The 22736-nt window shown below is 42.6% G+C and overlaps 2 protein-coding genes across 3 annotated transcripts in view; both read right to left on the reverse strand.

Moving 5' to 3' along the window:
- The window catches only part of MIPEP (mitochondrial intermediate peptidase), a 68394-nt gene extending 58056 nt beyond the window's left edge, over positions 1–10338 (reverse strand). Inside the window, exons 1-5 of the mRNA XM_054069576.1 lie at positions 10184–10338; positions 5924–6097; positions 3815–3903; positions 2671–2757; positions 1722–1785 (exon numbers count right to left, since the gene is read on the reverse strand). Coding sequence (XP_053925551.1) covers positions 1722–1785; positions 2671–2757; positions 3815–3903; positions 5924–6097; positions 10184–10309 — 540 coding nt within the window. The 5' untranslated portion in view covers positions 10310–10338. The remainder of the gene's footprint in view (positions 1–1721; positions 1786–2670; positions 2758–3814; positions 3904–5923; positions 6098–10183) is intronic.
- A 1663-nt stretch (positions 10339–12001) lies between these two features.
- Positions 12002–21502, reverse strand: LOC104064222 (complement C1q and tumor necrosis factor-related protein 9A). Of its 2 annotated transcripts, XM_054058669.1 has the most exons (5): positions 20299–21467; positions 19686–19775; positions 17948–18147; positions 14567–14629; positions 12002–12889 (listed from the first exon to the last, which is right to left on the reverse strand). In XM_054058669.1, the coding sequence occupies exons 3-5, from the start codon at positions 18111–18113 to the stop codon at positions 12084–12086; spliced, it is 1035 nt and encodes a 344-aa protein (XP_053914644.1). In that variant the 5' UTR covers positions 18114–18147; positions 19686–19775; positions 20299–21467; the 3' UTR covers positions 12002–12083. The 2 variants fall into 2 exon arrangements, with proteins under 2 accessions (XP_053914644.1, XP_009564819.2); XM_009566524.2 differs by lacking the exon at positions 19686–19775 and having other exon boundaries at positions 20299–21502.
- Between the last annotated feature and the right edge of the window lie 1234 nt (positions 21503–22736).

Here is a 22736-nt window from a genome sequence, read left to right on the forward strand (position 1 = left end):
GTAGTACAACCAGAACTCAAAAGTTTCTAAAGCCTAAAGGACTTTTCCAGAAATTAAGCAACAAATACAACACTTAAAATTAGACCTACAGTACCAGCAAAATCCTAATGAAGGGCTGAAGTCAACAAGATCAGATGCTCACAAAAATCTATAACCTCATACAGGATTGAAAACTGAAAGAAAATGCCTACATTTCTGCAGTAAGAAAACGTACAGTGGAGTTAAAGTAGAATTTACATAAGCTTTGCTAGCCGCTTGGAAAGCATTTGTAAAATTATGCCTAATATGATTGCTACGTAAAACACTAAGGAGAAAAAAAGAAGCACCGTTGAGATTGATAAATCCTGCTAGCATCCAGAAACAGATACAGAATTGCAGTTCTCTTGTTACTGTTTGTATTGCGCTATTTTGTGGAGACAGCAAGGCATTTATGGTATTTCAACCTTTTCCTGAGGAATTTGCGATACAGGGTTTTATCACCATCATCATGGTACTTCCCACATTTAATGCTACTCCAAGTTTTGCTTCAGTGAACCTGAGAGTATGCGCTCCATTGCCTGTGAGTTCATAGCTCAAAATAAAAGGCCAGATACAACATACTTATAAAGTCCAAAGAACAACAAAACCTGTAGATCTCTGTCCTCCCATTCAACCCTTATTTTTTTTAAAGCGCATCTTTTGAGTTTTATTTTAAAAAGCAGAAATTCTTTGCAGCATAAGTAAATTTCAACTGATGATAGTGAAGGATTTCTGAAGTCTGAAATGTGAATTGAAACGGAACACTGAGCAGAAAGCAACAGAAAAGTGGAATAGGAATGGGATAAAGCGGAAAACATGCAAAAATAAGGGGCAAGTGAAACTGTAACTGAAACAGGACGAAGTACAGTAGAATCAACATTCAAATCAGAAATAAAACCCCGAGTCCAAGTTTCAGAGCTGTTCTTCATACAAAGTAATTGTAAAAATATGTTCTAGAAGCATTTTCCAGGTCACAAAAAAAAATCACAACCATGATCTTCAGAGTAACTTTACCACATAAACGTGGTAAAAAAAGTCTTGGAGGGTATGACTCAAAGAAACAAGGTACTAACTTCATATCAGGACATCAGCTATGAACAGACATCCAAGAGAGCATCCATACCTCATACAGTGAAAACTGATGGTTTTGGTAAATCTATCACTAACTACTGCAAAAGCATGTAAAAGCTCTAAAGATGTAATCAGACCATGCCCAGACATTCAGTTGTGCACAAAATTTACAACCTCTGGCTATGTGAACACCAAAGGAGAGCCTGGACACACACCTGATCTCTTCTAAAAGACTCTATTTGATTAATGTTTCGTCACAGTGCACAGGTGCTGCCTTTCCCTTCTGCAAGTTGCTCAGACATCTAAGCATTTATTTAAAATATCTGATGCAGACACCAAGCAAAAGAAGCAGGATCCCAGGTCTTGCTTATAGCTCTTCATAAGAGACAAAGGAATGACGAGGGTCAAACTGGGAAGAACAGCAACTAATATCTAAAACAACATTAAAAAACACACTTTAGAAGTTATTTAAAATATATAAAATTAATTACATCTGAGAAGACAAAATTCCACAGAGGACATGGGGAATCTTGAAGGACAAACTGGCCCAGAATCACACATCCCACATGTTTCATTATCTGGTCTTCAGTAGCCAGGCAAATTTCTGTTCATAAATTGTAGCCAAAAATTACCTTTTCTTCATCCAAATGAATGCCACTGATCTCAAAATCAAACATAAAAAGCTCTGCCACTCGCCTAAAAATACAGTAAATCCCCGTTAAGACAGCCTCATCTAATAACAAGCATCATTTCTTAACAGATTTTGGCCATAGCAGCAATTTAGGTTTGATGTCTTTTACAGAGAGCAAGGACAGTTCTATGAGTATTGTTATTAAAGACACAGACTTCCTATGGTTTATGTCCTTAACAGTTTACTCAGTGAAACAGGGTTTTTGCTTTACAATTATTTTAGTCATCTGCATGGAAAATATCCTTCAAAATAATTCCACTACATTAACCTAGATGTTTAACCAATTTGTGGAAATTACCATCTTAGTTTGACACTACCTTTATTCTAACAGATCAGAGAAAGATCTTTTCAAATCTAACATCCTTGATTGTCAGGAAAGAAGAATGAAGTAACTTACTCAAACATTAAGTTTGTCTAACCATATGAGCAAAGAAATAATTCAAAACTATAACTGAATTCAGCCAATAAAACATTCTACAGCAATCATAAAGTAAGCTTTAAATAAATATACTGTTATTCTGATTTTAAAAGATATGTTTCTGTAAACTGAAATCAAGTTACATAGTCTGCTCCCTACATTTATTGCTAAAAATACTGACAGATAACCACAGCACAGCACCTCATTTTAATCAAAATGGTGCTATTGAAGAAAATCCCAAGTTCTCATTTTTTTTTTTTGTTTTTGCAGATCTCGGTTACTCGATTACTACAGAACTACAAACTTCCTAACTCCTGTGCAGGTAATTTAGTAATGACTAATAAATTAGTAACAGAGATACAGTATGTTTTCCAGCTGTATTAATTAATTCAACAAAACACAAGATATAAGCAAGAAAAAGGAATTATATATACTATCTAAAAATCTAAATCTATAAGCAATTATTAAGTACCTGGTTTCTGGATCTAGTGAGCTCATAAGAACTTCATCAGCCAGCAGACGTCTCAAACTCTGGCACAGATCAACATCTGTATTTAATCTGGAAAGACAGAGTAGAAAAGTCACACATTAATAACAAACACTAATATTTCAGTTTCTTGGTATTACTTATTCAAAGGCAGAGCTTAATGCTTACTGAAACAACACTGAAAAACAGGGACTGCATTTTCAAAATGCTTTCTGGTTCACAACCACACTTAAAAATGACAACATTTTTATAAAAAGATGTGTGGACAAGTTGGCACGGAAACAGGTCTTGTGCAGCCAGACAGGAAAATACTCCTGATGAATATTTCACTGCCTCTGCAACTTACTGTGGGTAAGGAAGCAGCAGACTCTGGGTCACCTTCAGAGTACTGCTTGGTAAAGCTTCCGCTTAAGAAACCTACTCCAGAATGCCATAGGAAGGGAAGATCACTATGTTTGGAGATTAAAGATCATCCCTTTCCACCTTCTCAGCATCAAGAGCAGAAGAGAGGCAAATCAACTCATTGTGGTCAAGGACCAGAGGGAGCTTTCAGGATTTAGGTTTTATGATATTAAAAACATGTTCTATGAAATGGGTTTTAAACAAAGCACAGGCTTGCCAGGGTAGGCCAGGCATGTATCACAGCCCTAGACAGACACATCCTCAAACAGACACATCCAGTCATATTAATGGAAGACGGCCCTTTCCACTCACATATCCCACTCACTGGCTGGAATTCAAGGGGTCAACAAAACAGGAGAAAAAGTGATGTGAAATATAACAGTTTAAATCTTAAAAACAAATCAGCATTTTGTACATATGGTTTATAACAGCTAGTTAACTGTCACAAGTCCTAGAAAAATGTAGCTTTGAGTCCTTATTGGGTTTCAGAGCCTGGGAATCAGTTGATAACTGAAAAACTGTTCAGAACCAACTAAAATACAAACACCTTTCATGAGCACAAAGTTAAATCCTTAAATATCTGTAACAGCAAGACTGACACACTGTTCTCATGTGCAAATCCTTCCTACATACTTTTCTGTTGATTACTATTTTTATAGATGATCACACAGCAATTTTTAGCAACACATACGGATACAGTGAAAAGGAAAAAAAAAAGACAACATACTTCTCTACCACAGTACCAATGTTCCTGCAGGCTTCCTCAGCAGCCTCCCTGAATGCAAAGTCAGGATGAGCAATTTTCACAAAATCAGCCTGACATATTAGAAGAAGAAAACAGTGAGGCAAAAAGACAAAACCAAAAAATCATGCATTATAAACAAAATTGCATTCAAGTAGTTCCATTAACATTTATTTCTACAGGTCTGTGCAATCTATTTGCAGAATTTGCATCTTTTTCTAGAAAAAATAATGTATTGGAAAACTGTGTTGACAACTATTAAATCAGACAGTGAATGTTTCTTTCCAAACAATATCTTCAATCCATACACTTCTTCAAAACATTTTTAGTATGTTGCGTATCTTAACAGTCCTTACAACTATAGTCCAATGTCTTTAAATGTCATTATGAAAGATTTTTAAAACTAAAGCTTTCTTTAGTTTTCTTTAGTTTTTTTTTTTCTTTAAGAAGAAAAAACGCTACCAAATGTGTGTAGAGGGTTTGTTTTCAAACCTTTTTTACCCTTGTGTAGAAACCATCAAGTTATGCTTTGACACAAATATCTAGCAAGAAGAAATATGTTTAAAAAGAAAACCCAGAAGTTCTCCTGTATTCAGAACAGGGGTTTTATTTCACTTACTAATTTTTAGTAAGTGTCCAAATACTTAAAGGAGTTCAGAAGGCTAGAAAGATACTTAAAAGGGGGCTGGGGAGTTACAGGCTTCCATGACTACCAACATGAATTTAGGGAGGTTCTGGCATTGAAATGATAAAGAATCAAAAATTAGGAATATATTTAAAGATTAGAAATACATTGAAGACATTAAGCATGGTTTTACCAAGAGTATATGAAACAATCTTGACTCCAAAAGTGTGACTGCAGTTTGATTGGAAAGGCAATCTTACAAATGTTAAACACTTACAACTTTTACTTCAGAGTATTCCCATTTAAAATCCTACATAATATTGACAGAATAGATACTGAAGGGCACATCTCAAAATTCTTAGGTTCTCAATAGGTAACAATCAACAAATTGCTTCTAGAAAGAGCTCTGCAAGTTCAGCATCTTTGAACATGTAAACCTAAAAGTAATATTTAGGATGTAATTTTAACTTGGCAAACTTGTATAAATCTATGACCACTGAGTTCTGACACTAGTGTTTTAGTTAGATATTGATTAAGATGAATTGGACAGAGTCTATATAAAATATAACAGACAAAACAAGAATTAGTGACTTGACAGAGCACGTAAATACTTTCAGAAGGAAAAAGTGCCCAGCACAAAAGATGTCTTGAATCTAGACAATAGTAAGAAACAAGATTTGAGAACTGAAAACAGGCAGAGAAATTCAAATGTGAACATCAAAGTGAAAAAACACAGTGACCTATTCATTAACAACTTATTTCAGTATGAAGGTTCAGTCTGCTTCCTTCAAATGAAGAGTGATGCTTTGATAAAAGATATACTTCGGGCAAACAGTTTCTAGAGAGCAATATAAAGTGCTCCCTTAAACTTAACATTTTGTGATACAGAATATCAGACCAAGTATTTTAATTCTGTGGACCAAAGAATTTCCAATCTAGGAAATATCTGCATTTTTTTCTTGTGTTAATAAAAAGCAATACTGTTTAGTTTCATCTGCTGCTTTTAATCTGCAAGTTCTTTATGGACCTTCACCTATAAACTTCCCTAGCCCAAACACGTGTCTTGCATCCCCAACTTGAACTTTGACAGCAATGCCCTGTTTTTCATAATGTGACACTAGAAAGCTTATGCATTAACATCACAGCAGAAATATAATTCTGATTTCACTGTTATTTTTCTTGTTGTGGCCTTCACAGTATTTTTACTATCTGTATTAAAAATTAACTGGACAGTTTGACAGTATTCTGTGATTTGTAGCTACTTAACCTAATCCTGTAGTTACAGGTAGAAGTCTCTGTGACTAACTTTCAATCCATTTAATTTTCTGTCTTAACACAAAGTTTCACAGAGCTGATCTACTATTTACCACACTGCAGAAAATTATATAATGGAAGAACAAGGTGTAAGCCTATTAAGCCAGTCAGTTCAAAATAAACTGCTTCAAACAATAACAAAAGCTGTAACTTACCAAGTCTGCTACTCTGCACAAGGCATCTGAAAGCTGATCAAAGATCACTACTGTCTCTGGCCCAGGTGGTGTTGAACATGCCTTCTGGACTAGTTGTTCCGATTCTTGTAGTGCTTTGTCCTGTGCTTCTTGAAACCCTTCTGGACAACTCAGTTCTGGAACGCCAAACAGACCCTAGAGCGCAGAACAAAATGAAAACACGTGACTATTACCCGCCTTAATTTCTGCCCCTTTGTTTCAGGATGGAATTATCACCACAAAATTTTGCCAGAATGACCCTCGCTAGCATATTGTGTCACTTTCCTAAAACATTTAGTGTCTTTGTAATGAGAAGAAACACAAAATCAAAGACACTGGTATCACTGGCAAAAACAATCTCCCAGAGCAAAACCTCATTAATGTTCTTTAAGTTAGAATCTATCTCAGCAAATCTTAAGAGCTTAGTAACAAATTATCACAAATTAGAATCATAGAACAGTATGGGCTGGAAGGGACCTTAAAGATCATCTAGTTCCAAGCCCCTGCCCTGGGCAGGGACATCTCCCACTAGACCAGGCTGCCCAAGGCCCCATCCAACCTGCCTTTGAACACCTCCAGGGATGGGGCATTCACAAATTCTCTGAGCAACCTGTTCCAGTGCCTCACCACTCTCATCATGAAGAAATTCTTAATGTCCACACAAAATCTGCCCCTCCCCAGTTTATACTTGTTCTCCCTGGTCCTATCTCCACAAGCCTTTATTAATAGCCCCTCTCCAGCTTTTCTATAGGCCCCCTTCAAGTACTGGAAGGTCGCTATAAGATCTCCTCTGAGCCTTCTCTTCTCTAGGCTGAACAAGCCCAACTCTCTCAGCCTGTCCTTGTAGGGAAGGTGCTCCAGCCCTCCGATCATCTTTGTAGCCCTCCTCTAGACCCGTTCCAAAAGCTCCATATCCTTCTTACGTTGAGGATTCCAGAACTGGACACATTATTCCAGATGAATCATAGAATCATAGAATCACCAAGTTGGAAAGGACCCACTGGATCATTGAGTCCAACCATTCCTAACACTCCCTTAAGCCATGTCCCTAAGTACTTCATCCACCCGTTCCTTAAACACCTCCAGGGAAGGTGACTCAACCACCTCCCTGGGCAGCCTGTTCCAGTGCCTGATGATGCTTTCTGTGAAAAATTTTTTCCTGATATCCAGCCTGAACCTCCCCTGGCAGAGCTTCAGGCCATTCAGGCCCCTTGTTCTGTCCCCTGTCACTTGGGAGAAGAGGCCAGCTCCCTCCTCTCCACAACCTCCTTTCAGGTAGTTGTAAAGAGTAATAAGGTCTCCTCTCAGCCTCCTCTTCTCCAGGCTAAACAACCCCAGCTCTCTCAGCCGCTCCTCGTAAGACTTGTTCTCCAACCCCCTCACCAGCTTCATTGCTCTTCTCTGGACACGCTCCAGAGCCTCAACATCCTTCTTGTGGTGAGGGGTCCTGAACTGAACAAATGAAGTCTCACAAGAGAGGAATAGAGGGGCAGAATCACCTCCCTCGACCTGCTGGCCACGCTTCTTTTGATGCAGCCCAGGATACAGTTGGCCTTCTGGGCCGCAAGTGCACATTCTCCTCTTTCACCCCATAATCTCCAACGCCATCCTTTTCTCAAAGCACTTTTAATCTCGCTTCCAAAGCATGGGCACCAGACAAATCCTAGGAAGTCTATTTACATCCTGCAATGCAGGAAAATCACCCCCCTGAAGCAAGAGAGACTTACCAAGAATGTGAGGACTAAGCAGGAGTCTCAAAACAGTGAATAAATTGGCCAGCAGCTCTAGATATCAATGGATTGCAGACAACAGGACAGTGCTCAGGCTCATTAAATGAGGCCCAAATACTGGAACCAGATCGCAAAGGAACACTCAGCAACTCAAAAATTTAATGGCATGAACCCTTTTATTCCTGAAGTTCTTACCAAGCCTGGCCCCATCCAACAGGGCAGTGTAAACACACTGACTTGGGCAGAGTAATTTCATATACACACACGTGTATAAATCCATGCACACAAACATAAATACACATGTATCGCACCACCCTTCAATAATGTTTGCTGCATATAAGACTCAAGACTGCGCCCTCACTCAGACCCTCAGCCAATGTCCCACAACGTCCCAGAGAGCTCCTGGCCTTCCTGCTGCCCTGCATCGTCACCCTCCCAAGAAAGCATGTAGCCCCCTGTGAACAGAAGGTATCTTCTCTTAGAGACAAATTAGCCATGGAGCTCCTCTTCCACATGACACCAAGTCTGACATAAAGATTTAAAAATCACCAAAAAACGAAGGCCTGTGCAGGTCTTCATGTTCTATAATGGTGTGGCTGGAAGGCTGCAGCATTATTCTCTTTGCTTGTCCTCAGTATTTACACTCTACCTGTCACAGCTTCTTTGCAAGCCTGAAATAACATATCTCTGTTCCTGAAGAACTCTACCTCCTCTCCATGGATTAAGTGACTCCAGAATTCATTCCCTAGTGCAGAAAAATGCACATTTAACCAGATTATTTCCCAGAGAAAGACTGAGTATCAGTATACTCAGAGAGGCAGGAAATCCAGAAGAAAAGTTTCCCAAACAAATGCTGGATTATAAGCAGAGGTGATATTTGTCCTTACTGAATCCTTTAGTCCCAGAATTCAACAGTTTCACTGGCCTGGGCATCACTGCAGGAACAGATGACTCAGAGGCCTAGCACCTGGTATTTAGAGGTGTGAACTATCACACACACACTGTGCCACTGAAAATACACATCTTACACTGTCCAGGTACTTCTCCAGATTTCCAGGGCTCACATTAACAAACCTACTCAACCAACCCTAAAGAAACACATTAAACAGCCCAAGTGCCACCAACCCAGCAAACAAAACACTTTTTTGCCACATGCAACTGAATGTCAAGGATGATTTCCACGCAAAAGGATGTTAGCAGTCTAACTTATCCTGCTGTACTGCCGAAGTGCATTGGCATGACACTGGCAGATTAAAAAAAGACAGAGTCAGGTAAGGGCTGGGAGAGGAAGGGATAACACCTATGCATACACATAGTCTCTACAGAGGTTCTAGGTAAACGTTTCAACAACCAAGGCCTGTGATTTTCAAGCCCTTGAGTGTCTGGAAGACAGAATGTTTCAGTTGTTTACAACCAAAAAAAACCTTTACAAAGACGTAAACACCTAACCCACTGGTAACAGCCTGGCTGTCCCCACCACCGCGATTTAGAATCATAGAACAACTTGAGCCACAGCAGACCTCAAAGATCAACCAGTTCCACCCTCCCCCGGCATGGGCAGGGACACTTCCTACTCGATCAGGTTGTTCAATGCCTCATCCAATCCAGCCTTGAACACCTCCAGGGATGGGGCAGCCACAACTTTCCTGGGCAACCTGTTCCAGTGCCTCACCACCCTCATCACGAAGAATTTCTTCCCAATGTTTAGTCTAACTCCTTCCTCTTCCAATTTAAAGCCATTCCCCCTCACCCTATCACTACACACCCTTGTAAGAAGTTCTTCCCCACTTTTCTTGTAGCCCTTCAAGTACTGGAAGATTGCTATTTGGGCCCCCAGAGTCTTCTCCAGGCTGAACAACCCCAACTTTCTCAGCCTGTCCTCATACGAGAGGTGCTCCAGCCCTCTGATCATCTTTGTAGTCCTCCTCTGGAGCTGTCAGAACAGCTCCATATCCTTCTTATATTGAGAACTATAGAACTGGGCACAATACTCCAGATGAGGTCTCACAAGAGAGGAATAGAGGGGCAGAATCCCCTCCCTCACCCTGCTGGCCACATTTCTTTTGATGCAGCCCAGGATACAGTTGGCTTTCTGGGCTGCAAGTGCATATTGCCGGCTCATATCGAGCTTCTCCTCACCCAGCATCCCCAAGTCCTTCTCAGCAGGGCAGCTCTCCATCACATCATCCCCCATCCTGTACTGAAATCACAGACTGCCCCTACCCAGGTGTAGAACCTTGCCCTTGGCCCTGTTGAACCTCAGGAGGGTCACACAGCGCCGCTTCTCCAGCCTGTCCAGGTCCCTTTGGATGACACCCGGTCCTTCCACTGTGACAATCCACCACTCAGCCCGGTGACACCTGCTGCGGATGCATTCAATCCCAGTGCCTGTGTGATGAAGCCATTAACGCAAGGCGGCTCCCCTGTGCCCCCCCACCCCGCGCTCAGGCTCCCACCCCCCCCCCCCCCCCCCCCCCCCCGCCGCCGCCACACACACAACCCCGTCTCTCACCGTGCCCGCCCCCCCCGGCCGCTGCCGCTGCCGCGCGTCGAAAGCGGCGCCTACGGGGCTCCAGGCGGTGCTGACGGCGCGGCCCCGCAGCGCCCGGCCCAGCGCGCCCCGCCACCCGCCCAGCATCGCGGCCCGGCGGGGAAGAGGCGGAGCTGCCGGACCCGGCCCGGCCCGCCGTTCCGGGGCGGGGCTGAGGGGGAACCGGGGCCGCTTAAAGGGGATTGGGTTTGCTGACGCAAACACGCAGGCCTTGGGCGCGGGGGGTGAACGCTCTCTGAGCAGTTCGGGTTGGAAGGGACCTCAAAGCCCATCGAGATCCAACCGTCTGCCATGGGCAGGGACACCTCCCACCGAACAGGCTGCTGAAAGCCCCATCCAACCTGGACTTGGACACCTCCAGGGATGGGGCAGCCGCAGCTTCCCTGGGCAACCTGTGCCAGTGCCTCAACACCGTCATGGTGAAGAATTTCTTCCTAATGTCCGATGTAAACCGTCCCCTCCCTCCAATTTAAACCCGTTCCCCATTGTCCTATCACTACAAGCCTTTGTAAAAACTCCCTCCCCAGTTTTCCTGTAGCCTCTTCAGGTACTGGAAGGTCATTTATATGGTCTCCTCAGAGCCTTCTCCAAGCTTAACAACAAGCCCAGCACCATAGAGTTAGAATCATAGACTCATAGAATCATAGACTAGTTTGGGTTGGAAGGGACATTAAAGATCATCCGGTTCCAACCTCCTGCCATAGGCAGGGATACCTCCAACTCGATCGGGCTGCCCAAGGCCCCATCCAGCCTGGCCTTGAACACCTCCAGGGATGGGGCATTCACAAATTCTCTGGGCAACCTGTGCCAGTGCCTCACCACTCTGATCATGAAGAAATTCTTCCTTATGTCTGGTCTAAATCTGCCCCTCTCCAGTTTATATCCATTGTCCGTAGTCCTATCACTGCAAGCCTTTGTAAAAACTCCCTCCCCAGCTTTCCTGTAGCCCCTTCAGGTACTGGAAAGTAGCTATAAGCTCTCTTCAGATCTTTCTCCAGGCTGAACAACCTTAACTCTCTCAGCCTGTCCTTGTACGGGAGGTGCGCCAGCCCGCTGATCGTCTGTGTGGCCCATATAAAGGAGCGAACTACTCTTTACAGTTGACCTCTCTTGTGCAGAATCCATGCTTAAAATGAGCTGTACTGCGGCTGCAGCTGTAAAAATGCTTTGTGCACTTTGGGAACCTTTTTGAGTTTTAAAAACAAACAAAGCGGTCAGCAGTGAGCAATTTAACGAATACACTTGGAACCTTGTAACTGGGACAAGAAGGCTAGACATAAGAAGAGTTTCTTCACTATGAGAGTGGTGAGGCACTGGAACAGGTTGCCCAGGGAGGCTGTGGCTGCCCCATCCCTGGGGGTGTTCAAGGCCAGGTTGGATGGGGCCTTGAGCAGCCTGATCCAGTGGAAGGTGTCCCTGCCTATGGCAAGGGTGTTGCAACTAGATGGTCTTTAATGTCCCTTCCAACACAAACTATTCTATGATTCTGTGATGCTAATTCAAACTCTTCCAAATACAGCTCTGAATACTGAGCTGTGTTTTAGCAGCTGGTCATGAAAAATGCAGCACAATGAGTTATGCAATGAGCTGTCGTGTGCATAATGAGGCCTTTTTTCCTACAGATACAAGTAGTGTGATTCTGCGCCTTCCCACTGTGATGACTCCAGCAGTCAAAACCAAATTTTACTCAACATTTAGGGATATATCTAGCTGGTCTCAACCTGCCCTGCAGTCCTACATTTCCCTCTCAGCCCTCAGCGTACCCTCCTGGATGACTCCAGCAGAAGTTGGCCATCAGGTGACAACTTTATTAAGGAAGACCAATGGACAAATACATAGAGCACCCATGGATAATATGGAGTTACACAGTGGGCAATGGCAGCAGGTCTGGTGGGCCAGAGTTGCTGAAAAGGAGGAACCCAGTGAAGGTGGTATCATCATCAGCGTCTGCATACAGCCCGTTGAAATTCTCTCCTTGGTGAGCCTGCAGCCACACCTCATCTCCTCCCTGTAGCTCAAGGATGGTGGCTCCCGAAGCCTGGTCCTCTCCACTCTGGTACCGATCCTCTGTGTGCAGCATCTTGATGCCATTTTTAACTAGAGCTACTCGGACATTCCTTGAGTAGACCGTGATGTGGTAGGTGAAATAGTAAACACCGGGGTATTTGCAGGTGAATTTGCCAGTAGCTGGGTTGTAGTCATTCAGACCATTATAAAGCACCTTGTCAAACTTGATAGGGCGATTTGGAGGGGGAAATTTGGTGGCAACTGTAAGGCCAACACTGAAAGCACTCCTTGGCTGGACTCCTGGGGCACCTATGTTCCCCTTATCTCCTCTGTCTCCTTTCAAGCCTCTTTCTCCCTGAATTCCTGGATGACCTGGTGGCCCCAGATCTCCAGTATTACCTTTAGGACCTGGATTACCAGTTGGGCCAATTGGCCCTGGGAAACCAACTCTTCCAGGATGGCCAATTTCACCCTTTGTCCCTTTTGGACCTATGGGCCCAATGTCTCCTTTTAACCCCTTTTGTCCTTGTAGTCCCAGCTCTCCCTTCTGACCTTTGTAACCCACTGACCCCATAATTCCTTTTGGCCCAAATTTCCCAGGATGTCCTCTTTCTCCTTTATCTCCTTTGTTCCCCTTTTCTTCAACAGTCCCATTGGCTCCTAAATGAAAAATAAAATGACAAAAAAAAAGAAAACACTTTCTTGTGATCTTCCACTGGATTAGCAGGACACAATATGAATTTCAGCATGAAGACACATATGTGTAGGTGTCATCACTGTATGTCATCACTGTACATACTGTGCTCACTGTACATACAATTTCTCATGCATTTAGGTGTAGGATAAGGATAACATCTGAAGAACTTGCTGTTGTGTTAGAAAACAGGTGCCCTGCTGTGAGCAGTAAGAATAAGCTCCAAGAAAGGAAGGTGGGTTTTGTCTACAGGAAACACTGACAGCCCACATCATATGGGCACAAACAGCATCCATCCAGACACTTGTTTTCAGCCTTTGGTGTACAAACTGGGGGAGACGTTTCACAATTTAATCAGAGGAAGGTTCTATTTGTACAATACTCAGAACTTGTTTGCTGTGTGTTTCTATAGTTTCTAGATGCTTGGGTTTCCCAGATTGCTGCTGCAGCGCAACTAAAGGCTTTCTGTCCTTGTTATTTGCTACCACATGCTACATTTATTCTTCATCCACTCTTGGACTAAAGCTCAAGGCCTTTGGAAATCCTCTGATTGCTGCACAAGGGTTTGAAGGTGAAGGTCTCGTGATGTGAAGGGCTTGTTAGCAGTTGATGCACAAAAGATACCATAGTATACTCTATCAAGCAGGAAAAGAAGCTGATAATTTCTGCATAAGAGCCTCTGGCTTCTGATGTTAGCAATAATACTCTATTTGCAGTTTAGTGTTCTCAATTTACAATTGAGAGTATTTAACAGCAGCAATCAAAGGCAAATAGGTGAGATTGTATGGTGAACCTCTGGGAGAAGCGGCGCAAGTCCATCAGGACAAGGAGGCAGGAAAATAGGGTAGCTTGGGTAACTTTAAACATTTATGACCTCATGTCTCATGCTTCTTCCAGGACTGGGGTTGTTTCTAGTAGACCGGAGAAAAAATCTGAGAGTTGCAAAGCAGCTTGTAATTACTTCCATGCAATGCATATACTGTATGTAATTTTTCAGGGTTAGCTTCAGGATTTGGGAGAACCTGGACACTGTCTTTGGCAGATTTCCATGCTTTTGGATATATACAATAATTCTACAGATGCACAAGTCCAGCATCTCAGAGATACTGACTTTGTGCAGAATTATGTGATGCCACTTGCTCAATGGTGGACTCCCTGCTACCATGCGCATGTCACTCTGCACATGTACATCCGTCTGACAAAGGAGATATGCTGCATAGGCATAGGTTGGCTAAACAGATGTAGTATACTTTAGGTGTATAACCTGTGTATTCTACAATTTCTTTTAACAATCTCTTTCCCTGCAGTTTCACACATAGCTACAGGAGCCTCACTTTCCTGGGGTATCTTCAGATGTGGTGTCTTCCTCAGCAGCTGACAAAAGGATCAGAGGTGGGAAAGGCAGGATAACAGGCTGAGTAAACAGCCTGTAGGGCATCAGAGGTAGCAGGATAATTGAACATGGCAAATTCCACTTGTAATGTCAGCATGTGTATGCAGCCTCTACAACTTCTGGAAAAAAGTCTTTTCAACCTTTAATAAGTTACTTTCACTACAGATAGAATGTATAGCATGTCCAGTGCTCACAAACACAAGGGCAGCAGTTGACACACAAATAATAAATTTGAACACTCTTCTCTGACCTTGTTCTCCTTTCTGTCCATTTACACCATCTTTTCCTGGACGACCAGGAAGTCCTGCTTCACCTAGCACAGACGAGAAGAACAGATTTGCATTAAACAATTAAATGAGAAAAAAATGGGGCAAATCCTTCTGTAATCCTTCTTCTACAAGTCTAGTTAAACACTAATGTAAAAAAGTAGTTGAATTCCTGACTTCTGGTGGGTGCCACTGATGGAGAACTCTAAGTCATTTTGTGAACAAGAGAGTTCGAAATAAGTCTTTAGGAATTACTGAGGTAAATAAATAAGTGGGTAGGCTTGTCTTTCAGTGGTCCCAGGGCAGGCCACAAGCAGTGAATAACTCTTCATTGCCCAAATTATAAGTTCTGGTTATTTTTCAGCTGATCTAGTTTACTGTATAGCCATGCAAACAGTTGTGGTGTGTGAAAGGAAAGAGTCAGGTGGCAGGAAAAGGATCTGTTGGAGTATCCTGTCTATTCCAGCATAGCTATTTAAGAGCCACACATCAAACTACATCTTCAACAGTGACTTTGCAGTATGCACTATCAGTGGAGGTTTGGTCTTTTCTGGTGGCATAGGTGATTCATCAGCTTCGCAACCCAGTCTGTTAAAGGCAGACATTTCCATTAGCTCGAAAGACGTAGTAAAACACTTTAGCATATTTTAAGTTAATTTCCTTTAGACTGTTGACCTCTATTTGGTTTAGGTTATATACTTCACTGAAAACAGCTGTGATTCACAATCCTTGGGATCAGTACTCAGTCAAAGGTTTTATCTGACGAACAAGTTTGATCCAGGTCAAATTGTGCAGCTCAGTTAGCCAGGGTCACAATAACAGTGTTTGTGGCAGGTGTTAAGCCATATTGTCATCTGCATGATGCCACATAATAGCTGACCTATCATAAAGCCTGTTGGGAAAAATTCCACACCACCACCCCCGCCCCACCTGCCCCAATTTTCATAGAATCATAGAATCATAGAATGGTTTGAATTGGAAGGGCCTAATTTTCATAGAATCATAGAATGGTTTGAATTGGAAGGGCCCTTAAAAATCGTACAGTTCCAACCCTCCTGCCATGGGCAGGGACATCTCCCACCTGATCAGGCTGCTCAAGGCCTCATCCAACCTGGCCTTCAACAGTTCCAGAGAGGGGGCATCTGCAACTTCCTTGAGAAACTGGTGCTAGTGTTTCACCACTCTCATTGTGAAAAATTTCTTCCCAGTGTCTAATCTAAATCTTCCTCTCCCTCCAATTTAAAGCCATTCCCCCTTGTCCTATCACTACAAGCCCTTGTAAAAAGTTTCTCACCAGTTTTCTTGTAGGCCCCCTTCACGTACTGGAAGGCTGCTATAAGGTCTTCTCAGAGTTTTGTCTTCTCCAGGCTGAACATTCCCAGATCTCTCAGCCTGTCTTCATATGGGAGGTACTCCAGCCCTCTGATCATCTTCGAAGCCCTCCTCTGGACCTTAAAAATCATCTATTTCCAACCCCCCTGCCATGGGCAGGGACGTCCCACTAAATCAGGTGGCCCAAGGCCCCATCCAACCTGCCCTTGAACACCTTCCAGGTTGGGGCATCCACAGCTTACCTGGGCAACCTGTTCCAGTGTCTCACCACTCTCATTGTGAAGAAATTCTTCCTAATGTCCAGTGTAAATCTGCCCCTCTCCAGTTTATACCTGTTCACCCTGGTCCTATCTCCACAAGCCTTTATGAATAGCCCCTCTCCAGCTTTCCTGTAGGCCCCTTCAGGTACTGGAAGATCACTATAAGACCTCGGAGCCTTCTCTTCTCTAGGCTGAACAAGCACAACACTCTCAACCTGTCCTCATATAGAAGGTGGTCCAGCCCTCTGATCGTCTTTGTAGCCCTCCTCTGGACCTGTTCCAACAGCTCCATATCCTTCTTACGTTGAGGATTCCAGAACTGGACACAGTACTCCAGATGAGGTCTTGCAAGAGAATAGAGGAACAGAATCACTTCCCTTGACATGCTGGCCTTGACATTCTTCTGATGCAGCTCAGGATACAGTTGGCCTTCTGGGCTCTGAGTACACATTGCTGGCTCATGTCGAGCTTCTCATCGGCCAGCAACCCCAAGTCCTTCTCTGCAGGGCTGCTCTCAATCACATCATGCACCACTCAGCTTGGTGTCATCTGCAAACCTGCTGAGGGTACACTCGCTCTTGCTGTCTATATAATCGATGAAGACATTAAACAGCACTGTTTAATGGTCCCAGTACATGAGGGACACCACTTGTCACAGATCTCCATCTGAGCATTGAGCCCTTGACCACTACTCTCTGAATGTGACTGTGCAACCAATTCCTTATCCACCAAACAGTCTACCCATCAAATCCATATCTCTCCGATTTAGAGAGAGGGATGTTGTGGGGGACTGTGTCAAAGGATTTACAGAAGTCCAGACAGATCACATCCATTGCTTTTCTGGTGTCCAATGCTGTGGTCACATCATCATAGAATGCCACTAGGTTGGTCAGGCAGGACTTGTGCATGGTAAAGCCATACCGGCTATCTTGAATTACCTCCCTGTCCTTCATGTGCTTTAGCAGATGCTTCTATAAGGATCTGTTCCATGATCTTCCCAGGCAAGAATTTTTTTAATAAATTAGAAGCAGCAGATTTGCAGTTGTCCTGTGCTTTGCATTCTGGTTGTGACACCTCAGATGGACTGTTATATGTGCACATGCCCATAGATTTATCACCTTGTGTAACCCTGGCCTTGATATTGCAGAATGGGTACAAGGGCCACCATTATCCCGAGGCCTAAAGTGCTATGAGACACTGAGATTACCTATGTCTTCAGTTAACACACACAAATTTCTGTTACAGCCTGTTAAAGCATACATGGATTCTAAATTGTTGTAATAGTCATAATTCCTGAACTTCCCTCTAATGACTACTGAGTTACAGCAAGTCCTCCAAATGTAAAATTTAGATAAGAAAGAGAAATCTTCTTACTGCTGCACATTTATTTCACCAAGCAAGGGATCAGTTGTTGGGGTCTTTTACTGGACTTGAAGCTCTTTGCAGCTCTTTGCTATCTTAAAGGTGTAGGAAGAGGTTTTCATACTTTAAAATTTTCAAATAGACATGAAAATATTCACAAAATAGAAGGTATATGCTTTCTTCTTTTGTTCTTATCCCATGGACCTGATCCCTCCGTAGTATTATCTGTCATGCTTTCATTATTAGATTTTTCTTTATATTTCCTTATTCAAAAAAGTATACAACAAATGACTGAAATGTTTTCTAAAGGCTAAGCAGAATAATCCCATTAATGCAGAGTGACTACAGATCACTTCAGGAACTAACAACATTGCATTTGTTACATGAAATCATTTTTTCTGAACATAGTACCTGTGTCTCCCTTGTTGCCTTTTGAACCATCACGTCCATCACGACCAGGTATACCATTGTGCCCAGGATTGCCAGGAATGCCAGGATACCCTTGGGTACAGAGATCCTCTTTTTGTGTTTCTGCTGTGCTGACTGCAATAGCCAGCAGTATAATCCAGTTTTTCATTCTTTAGGTTATCAGATAGGTTATCTGATTGTGGCTGAAAGATTTAAGAAAGCAAAAGTACGTCTGCCTAAGTCTACCTTAGAAGGAGATGCAGTGTGGGATGAGTATAAAAAAGAAATAGGTTTTCACCATGTCTATTGTTTTGTTTTGTTGTATTTATAGGTGTCTGTATAGCACTAAGTACGGTCCTGGAGACCACTGAATGCTATTTCAAATAATAATTTAATGGGAATATCAGCCATAGCATGATAGCGTCATCCAGGTTCCCCTGGATGACATCTCATCCTTCCACTGTGGCAACTGCACCACTCAGCTTGGTGTCATCTGCAACTCGATCTCGCTGTCAGTATTGTTGATGAAGATATTAAACAGCACTGGTCCCTGATGAGGGCAAAGGTGTGAGGGATAAAGCAAGAGAGGTTGTTGGTGAAAACAAATCTTTAATCTGGTTCTCTCTGTTCATTAAACTATGCTACATAAAGTCCAACTTATATTTATCCTTACCATAGAGTGTCCTTATATAACGTCTTTTAATATAGGCTTACCGAAATTCATTAATACTTAATGCCAGACACAACCGTTTTAACTGAATGTAGGAACAATTAGTGAGAAGAGATTAGACAGAGGAACAAAAATCAAATAGTGACAAAATTAATGCCCATTTTGTTTGGCATTATTATTCGTAAATGTCTAATGCACAGAAACTTGGGCTATACAGATTAAGTAATTATACAGACAAAAGTGATAGTCAGAATGAATAAGTCTTCCTTCACTGGCTTTTGGATTGGTTCTTTCATTAATGAGAACTTAATGCTAAGATCAGTATTCCTTTTGCAATATTAACTAGCATTGACTAAAATAATGCCTTCTGTTTAATCTCTTCACCATCATTTCTCAGTCTTATGAAACAGTGCACACAAATACCGTGTGGAGAGAGACCAGTATGTTCTCAGTAAGAATAATTACACCCTGCTAGCAATATTCGATCCAAATATTCTTTTAACTTAATTTAAAGAGGAAGACCTTAGTTTTGGGACATGTAGCTGAGTAATTTTATTCTGTCTTCAGAAAAGTTCCCCATTTTTCAACAATTATTGGAAAAGTAACTTATTGTGCCTTTGCCAAGGGTCTACAGAGAGATGTTTGATCACACACCATCAAAATCCTGTTTTGTCTGCTGCTGCTGGTTGGCACTAAAGAAAGTGGAAAACAGATTAAATGTTCACTACTTCTAAGCTATATAAACATTTTCCGCCTTAGGCAAAGGACTCCAGAGGAGTACAAAAAGAAGAAGTGCTCTCTGTGAAGCTGTTAAAGTATGATGCACCCCATAGACATATCTGATGGTCCTTGTCTACTGCCAGAAAACCCCATTCCCAGTTGCCTAAGGGAATGTTTCTAGCCTAAGTAAGTAATAGACAGTTTGGTCCCCATACACGCTCTCTGCCCCACAGGCCAACAATATGAATGTCAATATCAATATCAATGTCAATATCAATATCCACATCAACATCAATATCATCATCATCTCCACCACCACCATCATCACATATATAGAATCTTTGTTCTTACCTCATTCTCTTTGTACTTGTAGTGTTCTTGGGCATGTTAAACCAGAGTATAAAAGCATCAGGTAAAGGAATGCAAGCTCCAAATATGTGCCTTGAGGACAAGCACTTGTTTGGTCACTAAATTTTCAAAGGTCAGTGATTTCATTTTGAGAGCTGTTCAATAATTAAAACAGAGGCTTAGACTGGAATCTTCCTATTCATTCCAATATTAAGCTGAAGCACTCTGTACTTTGGCTTTTAGCACTGTTATGTGAAAGACAATTGTTAAAATAGATTATTAAGGATTTGATTTGCCTGTTCCTTGATACAAATACATAACACAAATGCTAAAACATGTAATAATGTTAGTTTCTGTATAAAGCAATTTACAAGGGAATAAGGGACAAAAAGACTATAGGAATTAAAAATAACAATTCTGTAAATGTGGCATTACAAATATTAAGTGATTATGGAAAAAAAAGTAACAAGGTTGAATTAAAGTAAATAAATTGAAAGAGTTTTTCATGTGTAATTAGCAGGCTCCCCATCTAGCCATTCAAGCATCAGTCAAACCTATTGTGCTACTAAATTCTGTGGTAACAGCAACTAAATTTGAAGAAATAATGATACTTAACTGTGTCTTCTTGAAACTGCTGCTCTCTAAGGACTGGTGGAAGTAAAGCAGCTGAGCGTATCATCAACTCCTTAAATGGAGATTGTGAACAGTGAAGGATAAAACTAATAATAACAGGAGTTAATGTGTTATAGGATGTGGCCTTAATTCACCCCTGTTGGTGCGAGCGACTGCAAAACATTGGGTCTGAGGGGGTTCCCACAATGCAGAGGTACAACATGTGTGATCTCCGTATCAAATAGCATAACCTTAGCACAGCTGAGCAAGGAATAATTTTCACTAGGGTCTTCACCACCACCCTGCGGTGGTGATAAAATACTGCAAGTGTTACGGTGCCCTCGTTTTGTGTCGGGGTGTGGGATCTACCATGCTCTGAGGAAAGGAAGGACAATGATGTGCAGCAATCAGCTGCTCTACTTGAATGAACTTCTATAGCTAAACTAGCCTCGCTGCTGTGCTAATTGAGAAGAAGAAATGAGAGCCACGACAAACAATCCTTTCCTTTTTACCCGTTAGGCACCATCTGAAATTTTCTAAGGGTGTTTAGCCTCGGCATCCTCTCACATTTCAGCAGTTTGAGTCATTATAAACTAGCCCACCCTGCCAGCTTAGTGCTGTGCCCTCAGTGATCTGTTCTACCATGCAGAAAATCTGGATTTATTGATAAACCTTCCTGGCTGCAGGGTGGTGGGAGAGCCGGTTACTCATGGGGGAGAAGTGCTGGAGGCAGTGGGGGTTCCTGGGGATATGGCAACAGTGCCAGGGACTCCGAGGGCAGCACGGTCCTTACACTGACCCCGAAGAGCCTGAATATTACAATAATAACAGTCAATGTCTGTCTATCCCAATTCTGGTATGAGAATGACATAGTTCATTAATTACATCTACCTAGATGGACTCCGCATTCAGTCTGGTTTGATTTTTTTTCAGCAGAGAAACAAGAAAAGTGCTCTAGAAATGGCCTTGAAGACAAACATTACCATCAGCTGCTTGTAGTATGCCTTATCACATTATGCAGTAGCACAAGTTCATCATTTGCTCTTTAAAAATGTGGCATCTGAATGGCAGGAGATGCAGGGAGGGGTTAGATTTATCGCTGTGCTAATAACCTTTGTTAGGAGATGAGTATGGGAGCAATGACCATAATGGATGGCTAATAAAAGAAGATATAGAATCATAGAATCATAGAATCATAGAATAGTTAGGATTGGAAGGGACCTTAAAGATCATCTAGTTCCAACTTCCCTGCCATGGGCAGGGACATCTCCCACTAGATCAGGCTGCCCAAGGCCCCATCCAACCTGGCCTTGAACACCTCCAGGGACGGGGCAAAAACGGCTTCCCTGGGCGACCTGTGCCAGTGCCTCACCACCTTCACAGTGAGAAATTCTTCCTTATATCAAGCCTAAATTTGCCCCTCTCCAGTTTATACACATTCCCCCTTGTCCTATCACCACAAGCCTTTATGAACAGTCCCTCTCCAGCCTTCCTATAGGCCCCTTTCAGGTACTGGAAGGTTGCTATAAGACTTCTTGGAGCCTTCTCTTCTCCAGGCTGAACAACCCGAACTCTCTCAGCCTGTGCTCATATGAGAGGTTCTCCAGCCCTCTGATTATCTTTGTAGCCCTTCTCTTGACCCATTCCAACAGCTCCATATCCTTCTTATGTTGAGGATTCCAGAACTGGACACAATACTCCAGATGAGGTCTCAGAAGAGAGAAACAGAGGGGCAGAATCCCCTCCCTCGCCCTGCTGCCCATGCTTCTTTTGATGCAGCCCAGGATATGGTTGGCCTTCTGGACTGCGAGTGTACATTGCCGGCTCGTGTCGAGCTTCTCATCGACCAGCACCTACAAGTCCTTTTCTGCAGAGTGGCTCTCAATCACATCATCCCCCACTGTGTACTGAAATCGGGCATTGCCCTGACCCAGGTGTAGGATGCCTTGGCCTTCTTGAACCTTGTGAGGTGCAGTAGTCAACATTATTAGAACAGCACCTTCTAGACACTTTTTCAGTCCTTCATGAGTCAAGGTCTCAAAAGCCTGTGCTATGCTCTTAGGCAGAGGCCGAGGATAACTGTGCTTAGTGAATCTGCCTACTGACAGTTCACTTCAGTGTGTATATTGGGCCTTCTGCCTTCTAACTTCCTATGTGCCATAAACCGGGAGGAATTTAGCACATGCCTGGCTCTGCCAGCAATGTCCCTCAGGAGCACTTGGGGCACCTCCTTCCCCAAAAGCAGTTTCAGCTTCCCAAAAATCACTAGGAGAAATGCTGATAAATCCTACATAATTTTGTTTTTCTTCTGAGTAAAACTCAGCCCTTGAAGGGCAATGGTACTCCATGGTCTGTAACCTCTGCCCTCTCAAATTTGCTCTTATGAACTTTGCTCACATCACACTCCAGTGATGTGGACAGCTTCCAGCCTTCGCTTGTCTG

This window comes from Cuculus canorus, chromosome 1 (assembly GCF_017976375.1).
Source record: "Cuculus canorus isolate bCucCan1 chromosome 1, bCucCan1.pri, whole genome shotgun sequence".
NCBI lineage: Eukaryota > Metazoa > Chordata > Aves > Cuculiformes > Cuculidae > Cuculus > Cuculus canorus.